The sequence below is a fragment of the Chaetodon auriga genome, chromosome 14, assembly GCF_051107435.1.
Source record: "Chaetodon auriga isolate fChaAug3 chromosome 14, fChaAug3.hap1, whole genome shotgun sequence".
Classification (NCBI taxonomy): Eukaryota; Metazoa; Chordata; class Actinopteri; order Chaetodontiformes; family Chaetodontidae; genus Chaetodon; species Chaetodon auriga.
Window position 1 is genome coordinate 14,137,843 of NC_135087.1, and position 21,737 is coordinate 14,159,579.

Sequence of the window (21,737 nt, forward strand, 5' to 3'; positions counted from 1 at the left end):
GTATTACTCTTACACCCATTTGTTGACTCCAGAGAGAAATGCATCTTGATTGGTCCAGGAATCAGTCAGTGACTTAACTTGACTACTCTGTAGCAGCATGAAAACAGGGGCTTTGATCTTTTTGATACCACTGCACTCCCTGATCACACCGTGCCAATTTTTCTGGCCTACTGCGGAAATTATTGATCTTTTTGGATTAACTGAAGACCCAAAAGGAAGTGCTTCATTCAGTGTGAGTGCTCATGTACACATGCGTGTATGCGTGTGTACTTTTGTGAGAGAGAATGAGACAGGGGGCTGTTCCGGCGCTCTGGTCCACGTTCCAGTTACTGGGTGCAGACTGCGCGGCTCCTCCACAGGCTTGGCCCCGGGCCACCTGGCAGCCAAAGAAAGGTGCCCTTCCTGGTCCTGCTCAAACTGAATTGTGGCCATAGGCCTCGCAACCTGGAAACTCAGCTTCTCATTTATCAGCACACAAATTACATCAGATATTCCCTGTCACACTGCCGGCCCTTTGAACGGCTGCACTGTGAAGCTGGAAAACCATTAGCTCGTTAGATAGCCGTATAAAGCTGCAGAGAAAATAGCACGGGCATGAGATGTGGAAGGAATGTATGCAAAGCATTCCCCAGCACTGCAAGGACAGAGTGAAATGTGGCTCTAAAAATGTCAGAAAGAAAACTGTATTTTCCCCCCATCCCAAGCCTTTGAAGAGATCTTGTACAAACAAATAAATAATGTGAAGAATTTGCTCCTCGGTGCAGCCAACTGCAAAGAAATGTTGAGCTTGTTTTCATACTGGATGGCATTTCATTAATATCTGCACTAATTCATGTCAAGCACTGTGATATTTCACCTAAATGACCAGAAGCCGCATTTTTTTCCCATATTAACCCATTCCAAATGTGGTTGCACGTGGCTCTTTTTTCACATCTGACACCTGTTAGAATACCTGCTGTTGCTGAAGACAGTGAGTATCACGTGGGCTCGGCAAGTACATATGTTCTTGGATCAAGATTGCGTGATAACAGGATTATTAATGGCTCTTACAAGAATGAGAGCCTTATACCGCCCGTCCATAAAGGTTAAACTACAATCAAAGTTATCAGTGCAAACATTGATAAAAGTCAATAAAAGTGTCTGAAGTGAGTTGATTGTCTCTATGATAATAGATAATAACAGCTTGTCTTTCTTGTTTCTTAGGCTCAACTGTCAGACCAGACAAGTTCTCCACATGCCCACGCTCCCATAAACTCATCCAGCTGCCCTCCACCCAGCTTTCATGTTCGCTCCAATCACAGTCATGGCCTCAGCCACATCCAGACCTGTGTTAGTCCTCTTCTCGCCCCAAAGCCACCCAGCAGTGCCAGAGAGGGACAGATCAGGAAAACGGCAAAAAAGCGCCTCATCAAGTAAGACCAGCTTTGCATCTGAATGCTTTTACTCTTTCTTACTTCTTTCTGATGCTGCTTAAATCTAGTGGCGTTAATTGGCCGCTGCTTGTGGATCAGACAGAGTGCATGGGGTCGGTGGGTTCAAGAGGACATGGCTGATGCTAATGAGGGTTAGAATATGTGCGTAGTGAAGTGCACCCAGTCTTTTGGCCTCAGGGTGTATCTGCCTGCTCAGTAAACAACCTCATCACAGGCCTGATTTCTGCCTGAACCGTAAACAGAACGTGGTTCAGTGGAAGGGCCCGGGCTCTGAGCGCCGTTTAAATCCTGTTTGGTTTGGAGATAAGCTGAAGAGCACAGAGGGGAAAATAAAAGGAAAGGAGTGAAACAGGGCTGAACTGCCAGCTATTTCCCCCAATTACTTTATGACTTTATTACTGCAACATCTGGCCAAATTACACAACAACAGCAAGCCTTTGTGATGAGGGCTGATTGTTTGTTTAAAGCACACTGTTGCAGTGGTGACGGGCTTGTCACTGCCCTCCAATGTCTAAGAGGGAGGGACACAGCTGGATAAGAACACAGACTGTTTTTATTGTGAGTGAAGCCCACTCTGTATGTGAGTTGTCAACTGTGTGACTCTCCATTTTTTTTGTGAATTAATTGATTCATTGCAGCTTTGCAGGCTTGCTGAAGCTCCAAACGGTCTGAAAGCAGCAGGTAGCTCGTGCTCTGCTGACGTGTTAGATTCAGTCATCTTACTTGACCGGACAAACTGGCAAGTGAAGAGTTAAGAGGGCAGTGGTGCAGTGCAGGGGTTGTAGAATAGGTTAGGGCAGCCGGGTAGGTGCTGTGTTTGCTCCTGCGTGTGTGTCTTCCTGGCAGTGGCTGTGTTTACCCTCTGCATGTGGAATTCCAGAGCCCCCTCGCACTCTCCTCTGTCCTGCATTTTTGTGGTCGACCAGTGTGACAGGAGAGAGTGTGGGAAAAACGGAAGCTTCAGGACCAAAAATGCACCGATGGAAACAATGAAAAGAAAGAATAAAGAGAGGGGAAAAGAAAGAATGGCAGAGAGAAGTCGACTCCATCCAGGAGAAAGGAGATGATTGTTTGCAGAGAATGGTGGGATAATAAGTTGCTTCCCTTTATTTCCAATCGCTCATTTTAGGGGCAACTCAATACCTCTGTTATTGAGGCACATCTGAAATGCATCCCAGTGTAGGCCTAAGCTCCTCCAACTTATAATAGAATCACTGTGCTGGGTGTATTCAAACAGTTCAAGGTTATCCGGCTCTCCAAACACCTTCTTCTAGCCAGCTGTTGAACTGTAGCGCTGTTGTTTGATACATATTTACCATCTCTGGACTCGACTGGTTGTCTCTTGAATGATACACCACTGATGGTCATTGACAGTTCTTACTTGAATCTGTTTATCAGAATGACATTTGGTTTTTGGTCTTGTTTTGGGAAGGAAATGAAGTGAAGATTTCTGTCGATGCAGCCAAAGGATTTCCTCTGTTTGGAGGCCTGCGAGACAAAATCCTGCAACAGTGCGATCCACTCCGCTTTGTCTGAAACAGCTGACTTGTGACCAGTGATTGGACGGAGCGACTAGTCAGCATTCAGTTTTAATTGAAGATTAAAAGAGGCTGAACAGACCTTGGCAAGGGTTCTGGTGACTGTGCCTTTGATTTCTGAGCTCAGCTAACATGCGGCACACTTGCTTGAAGCAAATGTGCTTCGTGTTGGTATCCACTCAGCAGGGCAGGGCTCTCTGGTCTATCAACATACCACAGCTGCCAACCCGAGGGGCTGCAAGGACTCAAAGTGGTATGACTTCAGTGAAGGCTTTGAAAGGACCAATTTGTAACACAAATAAATGAGCCTGTTTGGTATTTTGTTTGTGAGGTTTGGCTAGACGCAGCTGTAGCTACGGAAACCCAGGCTGTCGTGTGGCATTACTAATAGGGTGACAATTACAGCAGCACCATTAATGTCAGCCTTGCCGCTGCTTTCACTCCCTATTAATCAGCCACAACAGTAGTTATTTTCACAGGATACTGTACACACACAGAAGCGGCCAAACGTGTGTTTATGGTTAGACTTTATCCCCTATGGTCAGTCTGAACAACATTAAGACATACCAGCTACCTTAATGTACCAAAAAGTAAAACTGCACACCAGCCATGTTTACATAAGCACTTAAGCTCTCTATGAGCAGTGTGAAATTTCCAACTTTTGGCTTATATGTCACCTGGACATGCTGCGAGTTCAGATTTTGTTCTCACCTCCAGTGTTTCTGGCTGCAGCCTGACTTTTGGAGTGACAGAGTGAGAGACTGTTGACAAAGAAAGTGATGTGAAGAACCCAGAGGTCAAGTTTTTTTTTCCCCCCTCCCCTTTCAATATGAAAGGAGTCGCTTCCTGTCGAGGTATGCCACGCTTAAAGTGGGCCAGTTCTATTTGTGGTTGTGTAATGGTATGAAAGAACAACTGTGCAGCCCCTTACAAGGAGGCAGTGTGTACCCTCATTACCTTGTTAATGCTCCTTTGGCAAGCTGCTGTTATGGGGCGAGAGGTTAATGCCAGCTAAGCTTTATTTATTGTTCCCCCTAAAAAATGCTTAACAGATTTAATGTATAAGGTTACAGACGTGTCTGCTCCTGTTCTACGCCTCACCGGCTCTTATAATGCTTTGCTGTATTTGCTGTCTGATTATGTGAAAAAGGCTGTGTGATTTCTTGTCTATGATCTCCAGACCTCTGTATGAAGCCCTTTTAGATGAATATATAAAGCATGAAGTACGGTGCTGACTATTCACCCTTTAAGAAAGACTATGTGTAAACACCTTTTCTGTTTGTAGCCATTGCCCCCAGGTCCACATAGTCAGCAATCACCGCAATAATCTTGGCAATGTGAAAATCACATCACCCAGGACAAGGAGCAGGAATTTGCCCCCTTCTTGTTAGAAAAGCTCATGACGGCACTCAGTAAACACTTAACCCCCACTAGCCTCCACCGGCTGCACATACAAGGAGACTATTTGAAATTGACCACTTTTCTGCTGTCAGAAGATGCCTCACGCACAGACACATAAGCACACAAAACATGTTTAAATATTCAGCAGTAAGCGGAGCAAGAAAAACGAGCCTATGCCGATACTGCACAGAAAACACAGCAGCAGTACAGCAAATATGCTGCTTACGCTACCAAGACCACAGTGGGAGACAGCATGAAACAGTAGCTGAGGCCATACAAAATGCGACAGAGTCAGCACAGTTTCCAAATCAACCCTGCTATTAAAAAAAATATTCAACCTCACCACCGACGTTTTCACAGGAGCACAGACCGCCAGTTGTTGCTGAAGAGCTTCTGACACACTCGTCTTTGGCGAGGAGACTGCAGAATATCAAACATCAGTTTAGATTGACGCTGTGCCTGAAACGTTTGGCCACATTTCATTTGATGCACAACCTGAGTTACAGCTGATTAGCCTCCCGCATGCATTGCACTTTTCCTTGTCGTATTCTTTCAGAAAGCCACGCCACACTTTTGAGGGTTCACCGCGATCCGTCTCTCACACTGCTGTAATGTTAGCCGTACATGCTCATACCTTAACAAACCGCTGTTGCGTTGATGCAGGATGTAGACAGGTCCTGGCAGATACGTGGCCCTTGTTTGCAATAATAAAGAGTTAATGCTTTTGAGAACAGATGAGCAGAACTGACATTCAGATTGTTTTATGGCTACGCGATTCTTGGCGTTTTGGATTTGGTTCTAATGTGGAACTGAATTTCGGTGTCCATCCCCAGCCTTCACTGACCCTTCTCTTGTGTCTGATTAACAGGCAGACCTCCGCAGAGAGCTCAGCCAGTGGCAATGTGTCCAGCGGCCAGCATCCGGTCTACGAAGCCATCTGTGGTAAAACAGGTGGGTCTGATGCTGCAGTTCTACACAAGCTTATTACCATGTTGTAACTTGGCCTGTTAGTGCGGTTGTCCACGGGGAGGGGGTGCGGGGTTATGCCCTCTCTGTGCCAGTGTCAGTGATTACAGCCAGGCATAGTGGACATTCCCCATGGACGACTGATAAACACCACTAGATATTAATAGCCAGCCCCTGCTCGCTCAGTGGCGTACAGGATGTGTAAATGTATTTTGCACACTGTAAAAGATAACTACATTGTCATAATAATAAATAAAGTACAAACTTAAATTACACTGCAGAGTGCAGGGGAGGTTTCACCAGTTATTATATTACAATGACTTGATCCTCTTTAGAGTTAACGCCAAGTGGAGCTCAAGCAGCCAGATTTGAATGGGCATAAACAACCGTTCCAGCGTGGTAGTTTGCTGTTTGATCATATTGTCTGTATGTGTCCAAGACTAGAGGTCAGATTACTGCTGAAGGATAAAGAGGCATAACAGTGATGACATCTTTCTTCTGTAATGAGATCCAGTGATGGGAACAGTTCGGACATTCCCATCTGTTGGTCATTCCTACGCAGTCGTAATTACTGTCCATCAGCCAAAGGGGCTGTCCGGTCGTACCCCAGAAATCACACGAAGAGGATGAAAAATGCAGCTCGGTCTCTGCTGAGTTTATTTTGGGCAGTGCACTGCAATTGTGGATGCGTGCACTCACGTGTGTGCCCTGTCATCCTGCCCTATTTCCACAACTCTTTCCATCCTGAGTGAAGTGTTGAGCTTATTGCAGTAACAGTGATATTAAGCAGTTTGCGCTGATGCACACATGTTTGCCTGATCAAGGGCTTTTTCCACAGACCTACTATACATTGGCATGAGCGAATCATACCATTTGCCACATCACGTGAGTGTCACAGCCGAGCCGTCCCAGAGATCAGCATGTCGGAAAAACACAGTAGCTGTGCACCACCCAGACACACACACACACACACACACAAAATGAGTGTGTGTGTGTGTGTGTGTGTGTGTGACCAGAACATTTCTTTTCTTTCTCCCTCTTCCCCCCAAACTATGAAAGCTGGCTTAGGTTAACAAACATCTTATAAACTCATCAATTACTGTAACTAGATCCGTTGGGAGAAACTTCTGAATTTCATGAATGCATTTTTTCCGTCGTCCAGGGCGCAAAGGGTGGGGGAGATGCTTCACTGTTGAAAAAAAAAAAAAAAAAAAAAAAAGGCTGACCCAAAAAATCCCAGCACCAAAACCAGTAAGCAAGGCTGGTTCAAGCGTGTACGGGACTGGGAGTTGAACAGAGACTCGGTGTGGTGTTTTGGAGGGAGGAGGGTGTTATTAGAAGGGGCACAGCCTTTGTGGAGCTTAGGAGTGCGTCAGGTCTTTCTGCCTGCCCAGTGTACCTTTGCAGTGAGATGACTGAGTTCCCCTGATTGACTCTGACAGGGAGTTAGAGCAGGGTCCAAATGGAGAGCATTCTCTATGATCAGCTGTCAGCCGTCATTAATCACACCCTCCCTTTATCTCTCTCTTGTGCGCTCTCTTAATCTCTTCCTCTCTTTGCTCGTACAGCTCCCCCCTTTATCCCCCAAAAACCTTTCCTGCTCGCTCGCCCCCCTCCCTTTCCTTCCTTACTTCTTCTGTGTTCACATTTGACGTGAGATGAGGGGAGGGTTTTTGATGAGGACCTATCAAAGCTTACAAACCTACATTATATCGACCACATGTGTTTTACAGTGCTTCCCTTGAAGTTCTCAGGGCTCCACAGCTGGTGACTGAGGAGATTTATTGCTTTCAGTTTGAGGAGGAAATGAATGCTGCACTTGTGCCTCTTTAATGGGAGTCTGATCATGTCAGGACGGATGGCTACGGCCCTCTCTCTCTCAAAATAAGACTGTGTGGTGCCTTGTAGGGAAAGGAAGGTAGTTCTTGGCTGTCATCCCCCTTTCAGATGTATTATGCAAGTTATTGGATGTTTGATTCAAAGCAGTCACTGATACACACTTTTCTCACTCGCCTTCAACAATGTATAGAACTCAGTAAGTTACGAGTAGAAGCACTGCATTATTTCACTGTCTTTTGTGTTTGACGTGTAAGATGCAAAGATCCTGCCCATGCTGTTATTCCATTCCACTTGTTAGATTTTTGGGGTTAATTTGCCATTGAACAGAGCGTTGACATCATTTCCTCTGTCATTTTCAGTACTAAGTGTCATTTGGAGTGTAATATTGTCCGCTTTATCTTTCTTTCGCTGAGCTCGAGGAAGCTGCTTCCAGCGGTCATGTCATCGGATTGGAAGTCAGGGAGATGTTTTCCTTCTCCGGCTCAGTCAGGCCCCATGGTGTAAAGGAGCACCAAAATAAACAGTGTGTGCAGAGAGGGAATGAAAGGGAATACTGTTTGGGAGCACAAACACGGCAGCTCTAACTGTACTTGGAATACCTTTTCTGTTGGGATGGCTGGCAGCGGGCCAGCCGAGAGGACGAGGAGTTAGGGGTCTGAGGATGAGGGGGACAGCCGGACAAAGGGCGGGGCGCTGAGGTGACTGAGAGGATCCGCTGGGAACCACCTTGACCATGAATGATTAAAAAGATCAACAAAACGTTCACCGGGAGGGTTTTAGTGTACTCTTTTGAAGCTGCCCTTCCACCTCTTTTTACTAATGCTGCTTTTCATCTGTTGCTTCCCAGGTCTTTCTGTGTACCACAAGCTGTTCCAGGGCCAGGAGCCCGGTCACAGATGACACGAAGGCGACCAGAGGCACGTCCTGCCCCTCTGTTGGCCTGACAGGTGTCTCTGCATGTAACTACATCCTCACAGAGGTGTATTCTGGGAAAGGACAACAGCAGCACATGAAAGCATGCCAGACATCGAACAGGGCCCTATTAACCTCGCTGTGATTCAGCCACAGACATGCGAGAGGATGGTCTGCAAGGCCAGGAATGCCCAGCTTTGACGCAGGTTGGGATTTTGTTGCGCAGCTCAACATCAGTTGGCCTTTTCGGCCCCCTGCCCCCTTTCCCCCTTCCCCTCATCCCCCTTGGCTACACTCGGTCCATATACCAACAGTTGTCCGCCCTCATTCTCTCCATGCTACTGATGCCACAGAAAGATTTCACTGACGGATAGCTTTCAGCAGATGGTTCTTCAAGCCCTAGTGGTATCTTACATGCGGGATTCAACAATTTATTCTTTACTCATGCATGAATGGCATGTGCCCCGCCAGCCATTCATGGAGATTTTTTCTTCCTCCAGCATTATACAAACAGGTGAGATGGGGGTTTCGCTCATAAAAGTATTGTAGAGGTTGCCAGAGCAGCTTCTCATCTTGGTTGCATGCAGAGAAGTTCCTTTCATGCGTGGCTTCTGGCGTTAGACACTCCAACTCCCGGTCCTTGTTGGAAGCCAAATTTCTGCCAAATCACACTCGGCCCTCGGTTTCAGTATAGCATCTCTTGCTCACAGGCTTAAAAAAGGAAACTTGGATTGTTAGAGCTGAAGTTCGTTGGGTTGCTGCCTTGTTCCCTGTTTACAAGAACTGTGATGCCGGGAAGTTTTCTATCAAGAAACAAGTTGGCTTGTGATTGTTCCTGTAAACTGTTGAGATGTTGATGTTGTTTTCCTTGGATGGACCAAGTTTAATATTGATATTAAGTAAATTATTGTTATTGCATCAGTATTTATTTACTGTACATCTATCTACCAGAAGGTCTTTTTGGCCGTTTCTGTAGCTCAGAGCATAAAGAGGAATTATGCACAGCCTTGCCTACACTGAAGGTTAATGCTGCACCAGCAGACCAGTATCCTCGCGGATACTGCACTGCTTGGGACCATATGGTGAGTTCACTCAGGGTGTGGTAATAGAAAATATATCTGTTATATATCAAGAGATTGAGCATATGTTTATGATGTCTGTCAGAAATACTTGAATTTCACGCATGTCTTTGTCATATTGACTGATGCCTGTCATCAGAGTGATTTTGCACAGATTGTAGTTTTCAATGCAGTACAACAGGTTTTTAATACACTGGTATTTTTTTTTTCTTCCCAGTGACTGATGTTGAACTTCATGTTGTGCATTTACTGCTGTTAAAGCCAGTGCATGCTGTGTTACACGAATCCAAAGGTGGAATCCAAATCAATGTGCATATTCTCCTGTGGTGGTACAAAGTTGTTTACAGTCAGTCATTGAATGTCTTTTGTTGCTGATGGCTTACAACACACATGCATGAAAATGTGATGTGTATTGGAATCATCGAGGCAGTCTGTACCAAACAACACTGAAATGAATACCTAGAAAACATTCAAACATGCTAATCATATCAGTAATGTAATTGTAAGCCACACATGCCGTACACTGGACTGGTCAATCACTGGATTTCTTCCATTGGATCTTGGTCATGTAACTTATCCCTGTTACCCTTTAAAATAAAGTGCTCTGAAATACCTGCAAACAGAAAAAATGAAACGTATTCTATCCGTCTGTCCTTTTTTAATTAAAAAAAAAAGATGTTTCCAAGAGTAATAAGAAAAACATTTACAGTTCGTGATCTAGTTAAGTGTTCACTTAGTGACATACATCGTCTCATACAACAGAAAGGCTTCACTTTAAAACAAACAAACGAAAAAAAAAAACGATCCCTGGAATCACCATCCTGTTGTATTACAGAGGTAAACATAACCATGGAAATACGACTTTGAAATAAAGGTTGGTTTTCCAGCATGTTTTCTTTTTTTCCTAAGGTCATTTTTATTCAACAGCATTGAATCCTAAACAAACAGTGTAGGGAGCTGTGGCGTGCACAGCGACGGTTTCCAGCTCGGACGTTTGAAGGTGTCCTGTGTGTCAGGGCCGGGAGGGGGTGGGGGGGTGGGGGGGTGTTTGCTCTCGACAAACAATTACTTTTGCTTCACCCTCTTCGACGTATTCATACAATGCTGAGTTCAGACTGCATTCCCCGTCTTTTTCTCTTTTTGACTGCAGTTATTTAATGTCTTTAAGAATGCAGTGGTCATTGCAGGACAGTTATTGTTCTGTTCCTCCCTCATTGGGCTCTGAATACCAACGTTATGTAACACTGAGGTACAGGCTCTTCAAAATGCTGGAATATGAAAGCAAAACACGAGAAACAAGGCGGTCGCAGAAGAGGTCTGACGGGTTTGAGAGCGTTAGCAAAGTGGTGTTTGACAAGTCTTCTGAATAAATGCTGCCAATGATTTTAGAGGAGAGCGGCGGACTGGATCTTTGATTTTCAAGAGAGAGCTCGGGCAAGGCTGAAGCAGGGGTTGGAGGCGCCCGCGGAGGGCAAACTGTACCGCGCCCTCACCCTCTAACCCTTCATACCCGCTCCTGAGTAGTGCTGGGAGCCGTCACGTCCCACGTCTCTCGCTGGGCCCGGAAGCCTAGCTGCACTTGCAGGACTTGACCACCATGTTGGAGAGCTGCTCGACTTTAGGGGAGCGACCCACGTAGTAGAGGATGGTGAGGGGCTCCAAGTCCTGAGGAACACAGCAGGGTGAGGCTGACGCTTCGGGGTTCAAGGTGTTGTACAGGCTTAGCAGCTGTGGAAGAGCAGAAGGTGATCAGTGATCTCGTTTCCCGAACAGATTTGTGAGTTTAATGTGCTGTGGCACTCACCGAGCTGTGGGTGGTGTCTGCACTGCGTAGGTAAGGACAGGGACCAGAGCAGAAGTTAGCATAGTACCCTTCAGGCTGATGGATCCACCTCCAGCCCAGATCCTGCCGGAAGTTAATATATAGTGGTCGCACACAGCAGTTCTCCTCATAATTGCTGCAGACAAGAGAGGACAGACAGGATTACACACTTCATTTCACACATAACACACCATTTTTAATAGTTGTATACATTTTCCTCCCTATGGCCTTGCAGCCCGAGATGAGAGAGAGGTTTAGAAATTCCACTTTTAGGTGTGCCCTTATTTTCCCTCTTGGAGTCAGCCCAGGTGTCTTTGCTGTTGTCTGTCAGCCTGACAGAGGAAATCCAGAGCTGACGAGACAGCGTGTAAGAGGAGGTAGCGTTTGCTAGTACTGAGACAGATCCGGACTTGTATCAGCTAATACCTCTGTCATGCTCGTCTGGGTGATTAACAAGCTTATCCTGTGATTTCTGTGCCCATGTACTCTTCTTCGCTGCTATCTGAGACAGCTGATATTTCCATTTCATGTTGGCTGGTGTACTTCTTCACAATAACACACCGCCCTGCCTGCGAGGCAGTAATCACAGGCATTTTTTATTTGCAATATATTAACTAGCTTAGTGTTCAAATCTCCCAGACTGAGCAGGTGCAGCCATAGAAATTATTTTCCAAAGTTAAAAACAATGAACAATAGTCCAAGCAGTGCATTTTCCAGGACGGGGAAATGTGCCTTACTTGAAGCAGTAATTGGTGTCAAGTGCCCGCTTGCGCCTGCGGGAGGAGGATTGGGCATCCAGCCTGTGGGAAGGGAGCATCATGAGGATGAGGTGGGGGTAGGGCTGCTCCTTTTGTTTTTTCGCACGGCTCAGATCATCATAGTCCGCTTCCATACCTGCAGGAGAGGGTCAGTTAGTCCGGACGATACAGAGAAAAACTGCATGAAAATTCGGAGGATTTGTTTCGAGTTGTAAAGACGTCCATGCTTCAGGAGCTGACTTCACTCCGATCACTGTAGTCAACTGTAACTTTAACAGAAGGATACTGTAATATCCAGGCAGGGCTTCACTCAGTTCTGGCTCACGTTTCATCCTTATTCAACGTTAGTCCCTAACTTCCTCCTTTTCCCCGTTCTCCCCCCTGGGCCCACGTCTGCTCATCCAATCTGCCCCTGATAGTTAAAGCAGTGGATATCTCAGGAGAGATATGTACGCCTCTCTTTAATTCAGGGCCAAGCGTCTGAGCGCCGTGGCAGCACATTCCTTGTGGCCAAGCCAGTCAGGAGTGTTCCCAGGGCCGAGGGCCCGGGGGCCCCAGAACTAAGTGAGATACCAGATCAATTGTATTCCCATGCTCTATGTCTCTGTCTTCCTCTTAGAAAGGAAACCCATTATCTTACTGAAAAGGCCTCAGTAGGTATTGCTGCTGGACGAACATGTTAACGACTGGATTAAAAGCAGCTTTTAATAAGGAGCGTACTATGAGTGAGATCCTCATCATCCCAGGAAGCTTTGCATTGGAACATGCACGACGAGTGACTAAGAGACAAAATCAATGACTCAGATATCTTTCATTTGACAGTGAAGAAAAAACATGCAGCTTAGAGTTTAATTTGAAATATTTGGACTTTCATCAAATCCTCTTCCACTTGTAGAGTTAAGTGTAGAGCCCCTGCTGCCAACATGGCAACACCAGATGTGGCGCCCTACAGAGGTCCTGTGTAAAGAGTTTATTGGACCATGTTTAACATTAAGAGAACACCAATCACTGGATATCCACTGATAATATACTTCAATAATCAGTAATAATCCAAAAATAGGTCTGAAATTTTGGAAACATCTGAAACAAGCACTACAAACTAACACTGGAACCAAAAACAAACTCCTTGTATAACAGTTTATGCTCAGCCAGAGACCCACTAATGCAAATCATCCTAAAAACAGCACAGCCTCAATAGCGCTAATCAGAATAAACCAAATTTTTCAACAAACACGAGATGCCTATCTGGAACATTAGACAAATCAAACAGAAATGAAACAAACGTTATCTGGCTCGTGATCATGAATACAAGCTGGCAGAGTATCTTTTCTCTGGGAGACATCAAAAGCGGAGACAAACACAGACTTGGCGACCACAGTCTGTCCATAGAGACACAACGACACGAAAAATGCTGGAAACCTGTGCAACAGGCGAGATTGCGGCCCAGATTTGCTCTTCAGACGGGGCAAATTTAGTAAAGAATTCTTGAAGACGCTGGCATTATTGATTCCCCAATTTTACGAGAGGCAATGAAACAGTAAACATTTGATTAATCTCGGACAGAGATGTGCAAGATGTTTAAAGAAGGGGTAGGATTACATAAATGTGTCTGGTCGGTTGTCAGTTCATCAACATCGTGTTCAACACCTTCATGACATGTTGTTATAAAAACATTTTAAAGGAGTGAGGCAGGCTCATAACAAGGCTGGCCTCACATCACTGAGGCATTAAACGCAGTCTCACCTTTGAACTTGACCTCCAGCACCTCATTGGCGTTCTCGATGATGTCACCATTAGGCCTGAAAGTGTGGCAGGGACAATGCACGCTGATCTCCAGGCCAAGATTGGTCTCTGAGGGGGAAACAAGAGCAGAGGGATTGTAAGGGGCTGACATCTTTCCCTGAGGGCCTTATCCTTGGTTTCACATGAACCGGTGCTCTTTGGCGGGATGTGTAATGACTGAGGTGTCTCACTCACGTCGGTACATCAGCCACTCCCTCACTGTCTCTGTCACATCAAAGGAGACCCACTCAGACGTTCCCTTGGTCAGGACGTTCTTGCCCCCAATGTAGCGCTGTTTGGCTTTGGGGTCGTCTTTCTGGAGGATCTGCGAGGAAAGATGAAAATGTGACCCAGCTGCACAAACTCTTTCTTTTACACACACACACACACACACACACACACACACACACACACACACACACACACACACACACAGAACCAGAGCTGTCTGTCTGAGCCAAACTCTCCAGGATGCCTTGGGCCAAATGTCTACTCCTCATGGAAAAAGTGACTCCCTGTGTTGATATCCCCATTTTGCAAGTTAATGCCTGCGTGTTACCCTCCTGCCAATGAGAACCTGGCTGTCCTTCACATCAGCAGTTCAAACTTTGACTTTAGCCGGGCTCCCAGATGCAGTGTCAGGCAGTTCAGAGAGAAAAGCAGGGTTGCAGGTATCTCTGCAGGCACTCATGCCCTAACTGCGTAATCACGTCGAGGCCCCAGATATACAAGTGGAGGAAAACGCACCGGTGTGGGTCAGACATTCCTATCTCCATCAGCACCTCTCTGAACAAAGGTGTTTATCTGGAGTGAGAAATGTGTGTGTTTGGGTGGTGGGTATGAGCACTTAGCCCCACAGCAGTGCTATGGATAACCAGGTTCCTGAACATTGTCAGGATCTAATCTGTCTTCCTTTGGGAACGAGGGGCCACAAGACTGCCAGCGTCAGCCCTCTGCCAATCAGCTCCAGCCTGAAAAGTGTGGGGGCGGGCGAGCAGCTCCATTTACTCCCCTGGTGGGTGACCCTGCCTCTATCTCCTCCTAGGCCCCTGGAAACAATCTGAGGGCCTGACAGGCTGTATTCAGCTCTGGCCAGAGCCTTGCCTCAGAGGCGGTATGCAGTCCGGAGACGCTTGTCTCCCTGGCAGGAAATGTTGGAACCTGATCATTACTCCTAGTCTCTCACGGGAGATTAATGAGGAAACCGAAAAAAAAAAAAATCCATCCTTGCCACCCCACACACACACAGACATCTAACAGTTCCACAAACTTCACTAAAAAATGCCCATAAACACACAAATGCAGGTGGGGAGCTATAAACCCACCGTTGAAAGCACAACACCTCACTTGATCTAACAAGGATGGACAACTGCTTTGAGATTGACAGCTAAGAAAGGAGAAACTGCCGAATGGTAATCTAGGGTTTCTCAAAGACGGCTGTGCAAGCTCTTAAATTTGCCTTAATGTAGAATCCATTTGACTGTAAGCACATGGAATAATGATCAGCGCATGAAAAGAGGAGAGAGGGAGTTGGACACCCTAATATAAATGTTTTCATCTTTCTCGCTGACCTACACAGGCCTTCTGAGAGAAACAGAGCACATTGCCCCCCTGCGCTGCGCTAACAGTGGAAACGAACGGTCAGTTCACACACCTGGTAGAGCTCAATCCTCTGCTCGTTTCTCTTGGCGCTGGGGTTGTTGATCCGCAGGGCTCGGAACTCGGCGCGGAACAAGTTGGTGGAGTTCTTCTCCATGGTGGAGACGTTGAAGCGGAATACCTTGGAGGTGATACCCTTAGGACAGTAGGGGAGGTCATCTGCAGGCAAGATGGAAATGATGACAGAGGATGCTATTAAACATCTCCAAAAAAAAAAAAAAAAAAAGAGAGAGATCAGATTTGAACTCTCATTGTTTCTTTTGTCAGAATCCCTTTAAGCTCTTGTCCATCTGTTACCTCATTGTGTACATGTTATCAAAGCCTGTTTTCCACTGACATCCTTACAGGGGTGGACATGTTTACCTTCTGATTATTGATAAGCTTTTTGCAGTGGATTTCCCTCTACAAGTTTAGATAATTTACAGATAAAAACAAACCTTCCATTTTTTTTTTTCTTTTACTGTTTCTAGTCCATTCCAGAGAGACATGGGCCATTACCACGAACCATCTGCTTATGCTTTGTGCGGTCCGAGTTAGCAACAAGTTGAAGTCATGAAATGAAAACCAAATGTCCCATGTGTGGTGGTGGAGCAGGCTGCAGAGGGACGGTGGCGTGCTCCTCCGCCCACCGGCTCTGCAGCCCAACAGGTGCTCCGAGGGCTCGGACGGCAGCCAAGTATTCCTTGGAACCGAGAGGAACATGTGGGCTCACGTGCTGCAGCAGAACAATACCTGAGAAACCAACGAGGAGGGCGACTCCATCGTGACAGTAAGACCATGAAGCACATGCTCCACAGGCAATAGCTTGCTGTATACATTTTGTGTGTGTGTGTGTGTGAAAGTGCACTGACCTTTAGCAGAATCAGCTAAATAAATGGCCACATTGTGATTCTATCTGAAAAGCTTCCTGTTGTACTGAAGCCTTCCCCCCTTTTTATACCATAGTACCATTGAACAGTTTATTAATTTAACAGGCCAAGCACATGCAGTGTTGAGCAAAACAAGCACATAGCAAACTTTTTACAGGCCAAGTGGAAACAGTCATTTACAGCCAAGCCATGGCTAATTTATTACCCAAAGCTTAAGCTTTATTACCAAGCCTCAGATTTGTTGGTGGTTGAAAGGGGCACTGCACCTTTAGCTGATTTGCACCTCGAGCTGTTTCAGGACAAATGGAAACTCAGAAGTTCAGTCGTTTCTGTGTCATGCAAAAGGAACTTGCACATCTCCGAGTATCTGTACTTCATTTGACCCATAATCCTATTTCAGTGTCCTCCCAGTCATTATCTGATATTTCCACAAAGTTTTTTTTTCAACTTTCCCTATTTATAGGTGACCTTTTCAGCATTCATCCCCAGCCAGATATCTGTCCAGTGTTTCCACACAATCTATAAGGAGGAAACCTCAGTAGCCTTTTCCTCCCCTCACTCACTGCTCCGTCCTCCTCCCCCCTCTGCCTCCCCCACAGAAGGTGGAAAGCCCCACTTCGAGGGGAGATTTGAAATTCTAATCAAGTCTTTGGTTTCCTTTTGGATGACCTCATTTTTCCCATTGCAATGGTTTTAGGTGGATTTCACATTATGGCTTATTTTTGCCAAGGGTCTGAAAGGTAATTTGTTCCATGTTGGTAAGTGGAGGGTATAGCTTGCATAATTAAAATGAAATACATTCACCAATTTTCTGACCCCCACCATTTTTAGATCATAGCTCTGAAGACTGTCAGCATGCTGACATAAGTTTGACCTGCAAACTGTTTGAGGCAGCACAGTCAATAAAGCCAATAAGCTTCTCCTGGGTATTATTTCTACTGATAAATCCACTCAGAAATGAAGGCTTCAGAGTTTTTGGTGTTAAATAGTATATATATTAAACATTATGCAAGTAAACAAATTCGATTACTACTGACTACTGATTTAGTTAAATTACACATTACTTAGATCAGATTCTAATTGGAGAAGGTAGTTTTACTGCATGACATTCTCATTAACACCTTGCAAAAGTGTATTTATAGTCACGTATAAAAGCCTGGGTAACAAAATGATGCCCAGTTGATCTCATTCTCATATTAACACTTAATTTGAACATAGCTGGGCTTTAAATGAGGGCTTTAGAGGTAAAGTTGTGCAGGAAGGCCTGAGGACAGGCGTCTTGAATAGCTCTGCTTTGCATAAAGTGCCTCTCCCAGATGCTATCTGCCACGCCTCGCACCCTGACACCCGTTCACCCTCCTGTGTCTGGGATCCTCTCATGACACACAAACTCCTTGATGAAGACTCCCACGGATCACCTCTCTTTGCCCTTTTGCCCGGAGGATTGTCCGTGATGTCAGTCTCTCCAGAGCTTTGCAGAGGTAAACAAAGGAAATAGGAAGCATAAGGCAGCAGGTGCTAGCCAGCTGCTGAGGTGTCTGGGTCTCACAAAGGACAACAGACATTTCTTTGGAAATGCAGTAGTTAGAGTGCTCTATTGTCTAGTTAAATGGCACAGTGCTTTCATTTGCACTTACCCATAACCCACATATTTTCGTTTAAATACTACAGATTTCAAATGCAGCTTTGCACCAGAGAAGAGTCTCATTTCTCTACTTCCTGCTGTGGCAGACATTTACTGTGGCGGCTCACTACAGCAGATGAGATAATGTGGTGCCGCTCTGTTCTCAAGAAAAACAACTTTTTTTTCCACCTGATTAAGGATGAGGAAGCAAAAATGGTAAAGGAGTGGGAGTTGAGGTGGGAGAGATGCTGTTTCTTTGGGAATGGGCCAGAGACCTCTGTCTCTGTTTGTTCAGATGACATCATCTTTCTACTATCCTGCATATCAGATACCCTGCTGTCCTCAGCGCTGGTCCTCAGCTCTTGCTGATCCAACACTGAGTCAATGATTGGCTTGAAATTGTACTGAAACTGCATGCTTCAGTGTGAAGTCTTGCTAATTTAAGCATCAGTAGATTCTTAAAATGTCATTGTGCCAAAGGTCATCCATCCAGTTTAATTATGTCTTTACCTTCTTTCTTCAACAGTATTTGCTTTATGATGATATAATTAGCCACGCTGACCTTCCAATGCACCAGAAGAGGAAGATCTATCGCTGCCCAGTCTCAGTCATGAATGGCGAAGGCCTTGATTTGCATTTGTAGTAATGTCTAGCAAAGCAGTCTGGAGCAAGTGGCGCATTCAAGTATGAGAGAAAAGTTTCTGTTTAACTTTTTAACTGGGCATGAAAAAAGCAAAACTTGACCATCGTCCCAAACACTCCCACCTTCCAGAACCGGTGAATGTAAAACTCATTATATCCAGCAGGAATGAAAATGAACTACACTGCAAAATGATCAAGGTGACAGACATTATGTTCCTCCATACTGCAACATACCCTGCTCTGTTTAGAATTACATAATGGAAAGGGTTAGAAAAGTGCTAATTAATGTATGTTGGCACCTTCTGTTAATTGCAGTAAAAGCCTCCTTGGGTAAGCTGTTTAGTGCAGAAAGTGCTGCCAGTAGTAAGTCAAGTTCATGTCTTGTATTATCACGTACAGTATGGCCTACAGTATGAGACCAGCGTGATGTGTCCTGGGCACCTGGCCATCACTGATCCCACTCCTTAGACCTCTGTTTGTTTTGGGAGCTCTGGCTACCTCTGACCAGTGGATAAACCCTGAGCTGTGTATTTTGAGTGTCAGAAGCACTTTATGGGACCTGTGAAATGGATTTGATTCAGGGCTAATGCTGGAACCAGTAGAGGCTCTGCTTAGTGTCACAGCACAGAATAAACACCTGTTGATTTCAAAATGGTAACACCATGCACTAACCGGCCTCTGACCCGTGAACAGGCACGAATCCAACACTTCCACTTAAAACTGACTTTCTCTGGAGAATCTAGCGCTCAGAGAGCTTCTGTTTCTGATTTCTGGAACGATCAATGGACCATACTTTATACAGGAAATACCAATATGGATGAACAAGGGAATTAGATCATAAGATCATAACACAGAGTTACTCGGCTCCTCACTACTAGAAAGAAATAGTAGGAAAATAGAAGTGAGAGTCGTAACAGTGGATGAAAAATATTGGGAAACTCACAGCCAGAAAATGGAAATGAGGTATTGGAGTTGGCAATAAATACTAGACTTAACTGCCTGAGAATTTTCCCTGCTTAGGAATGTGTCAGACTTAGGCTGGAGTTCCCATGGCTTTGGTGTGAGGTATGTATGAGGAATGGTGCTCATTCCAATTAGACTGTTTACTTTGCCCTCTCCTTTGCGCGCCGCTCCACCGCTCGAAGGCGCGTCTGTGCGTAAAAACTGCACGGACGCGAGCGGACTTAACGCCAACTGGAAAACTTGGATACCTGCTTTTGACACTGTTAGCTCACCTGTAATAACGTTATACCGAGGCCAGATGTACGTTTTTAGTTTCACGAGGTGACACTTTTAAATAGATTTGCACAAGTGAGTTTAAAAAGGCAGTTGGATCAAGTTTGAGCTACTTCTACAGTAATAAGCGTTGGCTGCATGGCGCACTGGCAACACAAGATATCAAGCCAATTACAAATAAATACTCCACCCTATATATTTTTAATGACCCACGTCTACAACAGAAAAGGTTTGTCGTTTATTGGGTGAGTATGGGGAGCTGCAAAAGAAACACTTGAACAATCATGATCAAAAACAATACACTTACTGTTTTCTGGCGGACCACTGATCATGTTGAACTTGTAAATCTCTTTGGCATAGTACTCAGTCTCCGTGTTATCCTGTCCACAACTCTGCTGCCTGTCTCTCCCCAGCTCCTCAATGAGCTCCTTGGTGCTGTTATAAAGAGCCAGAACCTGAAACGGCACTTGACTTGGACCTGTTGTTTGAGGCGGACTGGTCATCCGCAGTTTACTGAGAATCTGTCCCCGGACCGCCTCGACTCTCTTTTTCTTTATGTGGTCGATGTCCACAGTGGTGCAAGTGGATAGCGACAAAGTCATTGTCACACAATTTGAGAGGAGGAAAAACAGAAGTGCTTTGCCCAGATTCATATTTCACTCTTGCGTTCACTCACAACCGCGGCTTGCCAAGTAAAACAAGACAAAACACAACTAAATTCCGATTTGAATAGAATCCCTTTTCTCTTTTCATTCAGGTCGTGAGTGAGTTCTGTTCCTGGAGGATTCCCATTTTCTCAAGTGCTATGTCATCTTTGCAAAATGCGCATTTGCGTGGGAGCAAATCCGTGCCATTATGGAAAATAATCTCAACCCTTCATTTAAACTCTTTATCCTACTCTTCATTCCCCCTTGTCTCATGCAAGCATCTCTTCTTTCCTTCCTGAGTTTACAGGGCACCGATCTCTGCACCGCGGCTCAGTTTCTCCATTGCATTGGGCTCTTTCCATCCACTTGTGCTCACGGAGTCAGTGCGCCTCTCTGCTATCTCCCCGCAGTCCAGCCTCAAACACACTCGTGCGCTTGCCACTTTCACTCATACTTTATAGTCACAAGCTGTGACGTTTCCGAGGGAGGGGCAGCAAGTTATAGCCTCTGTTCGGACAATAAGATCTCTCCTGTTCTCAAGTGCATTTAATTAGACTTCAAATTGGTTGTTTTTCGATCAAACATGAGAAGGCGTGCGTAATATTGGGCAATGTGTGATTTCGCAATAGAGGAACCCCGCTGATTTGCCAAGGGGATATCTTTGTTTTCTGTCTTTTCTACGGATGGAGAGGACAAACACACTTTTATTTTATGCATAAGAGTGAAGTAAAGAAATGTTTTGCTGTGTGCTCATACATTTCTGTCACCTTTGCTTGACTGCGGTGGAGGAGGTTGGGGGCACTGAGTATACTTTTATAACGTATAAGACTTTGGACGTGCTGGTCACATCCAAAATAAAGTTTTGGAGGAAAATCAAACGCAGATGGAAGGCCAAAGTTAACAAAGGGGATCTCGAAGGTGCACAGGGAGCAAAGGCAGCTGCTGAGATCCGCTCGATGCTGCTACCGTTCAGCTCCACCGCAGTAACAGAAAACATGCGCAACAGGGACATCTAGTGAACGTCAGGGGGAACGTCAGGTCCAATTTTTCTGCCTCCTTTCTCAGACTGTGGCTTTGTCAGGGATATTATTGACTGTGGCGGACCACTGCAAGATGAGATAATGTGATGGGGCTTTACTTAATTAAGAATAAGGAGGCAAAAATGGCAGAGGCGTGGGAGCTGTGGGAAAGATGCTGCTTGTTTGCTAAAACGCAAACTCTGACTCTGATTGTTTACATGACATCATTTTTCTACACCCCCTCAGCGCTGCTCCTCATTTTTTACTGACCAAACACTGAGTCAGTGATTGGGATGATCTTTCACTGCAGCTGCACGCTCGAGTGTGCACGTGCTTTCGAATTTTAGCAAATCAGTCACTTCATTATTAAATGTTAGCATATCAGTTAACAACATCTTTCTAACTCAGGGCAAAGTCGTCCTGGGCTTTTTAACTCTGTAGGAAGACTACAAAGAAAGAAAGAAAGAAAGAGAGAAAGAAAGAAAGAAAGAAAGAAAGAAAGAAAGAAACA

The 21,737-nt window shown here is 45.3% G+C and overlaps 2 protein-coding genes across 3 annotated transcripts in view; one reads left to right on the forward strand and one right to left on the reverse strand.

The window, feature by feature from the left end:
- Nucleotides 1-9,805, forward strand: part of ttll5 (tubulin tyrosine ligase-like family, member 5) — a 43,809-nt gene extending 34,004 nt beyond the window's left edge. For both annotated transcript variants that reach the window (XM_076748168.1, XM_076748169.1), the window contains 3 exons: nt 1,204-1,412; nt 5,241-5,323; nt 8,025-9,805. In XM_076748168.1, coding sequence (XP_076604283.1) covers nt 1,204-1,412; nt 5,241-5,323; nt 8,025-8,077 — 345 coding nt within the window. In that variant the 3' untranslated portion in view covers nt 8,078-9,805. The remainder of the gene's footprint in view (nt 1-1,203; nt 1,413-5,240; nt 5,324-8,024) is intronic.
- A 29-nt stretch (nt 9,806-9,834) lies between these two features.
- On the reverse strand, nt 9,835-20,636 carry tgfb3 (transforming growth factor, beta 3). The gene is made up of 7 exons (XM_076748176.1): nt 19,868-20,636; nt 15,185-15,348; nt 13,726-13,855; nt 13,492-13,599; nt 11,728-11,884; nt 10,973-11,126; nt 9,835-10,896 (listed from the first exon to the last, which is right to left on the reverse strand). Exons 1-7 carry the CDS (start codon nt 20,211-20,213, stop codon nt 10,738-10,740), a joined length of 1,218 nt encoding a protein of 405 aa, XP_076604291.1. The 5' UTR covers nt 20,214-20,636; the 3' UTR covers nt 9,835-10,737.
- Between the last annotated feature and the right edge of the window lie 1,101 nt (nt 20,637-21,737).

Excerpts from the sequence above, each read along its gene's own strand:
- tgfb3 (XM_076748176.1), bottom strand. The coding sequence starts at position 20,213 with ATGAATCTGGGCAAAGCACTTCTGTTTTTCCTCCTCTCAAATTGTGTG. Across the intron at positions 13,600-13,725 it reads GGAGTGGCTGATGTACCGAC|AGACCAATCTTGGCCTGGAG; the intron begins GTGAGTGAGACA and ends TTTCCCCCTCAG. Across the intron at positions 10,897-10,972 it reads CAGACACCACCCACAGCTCG|CTGCTAAGCCTGTACAACAC; the intron begins GTGAGTGCCACA and ends GCTCTTCCACAG.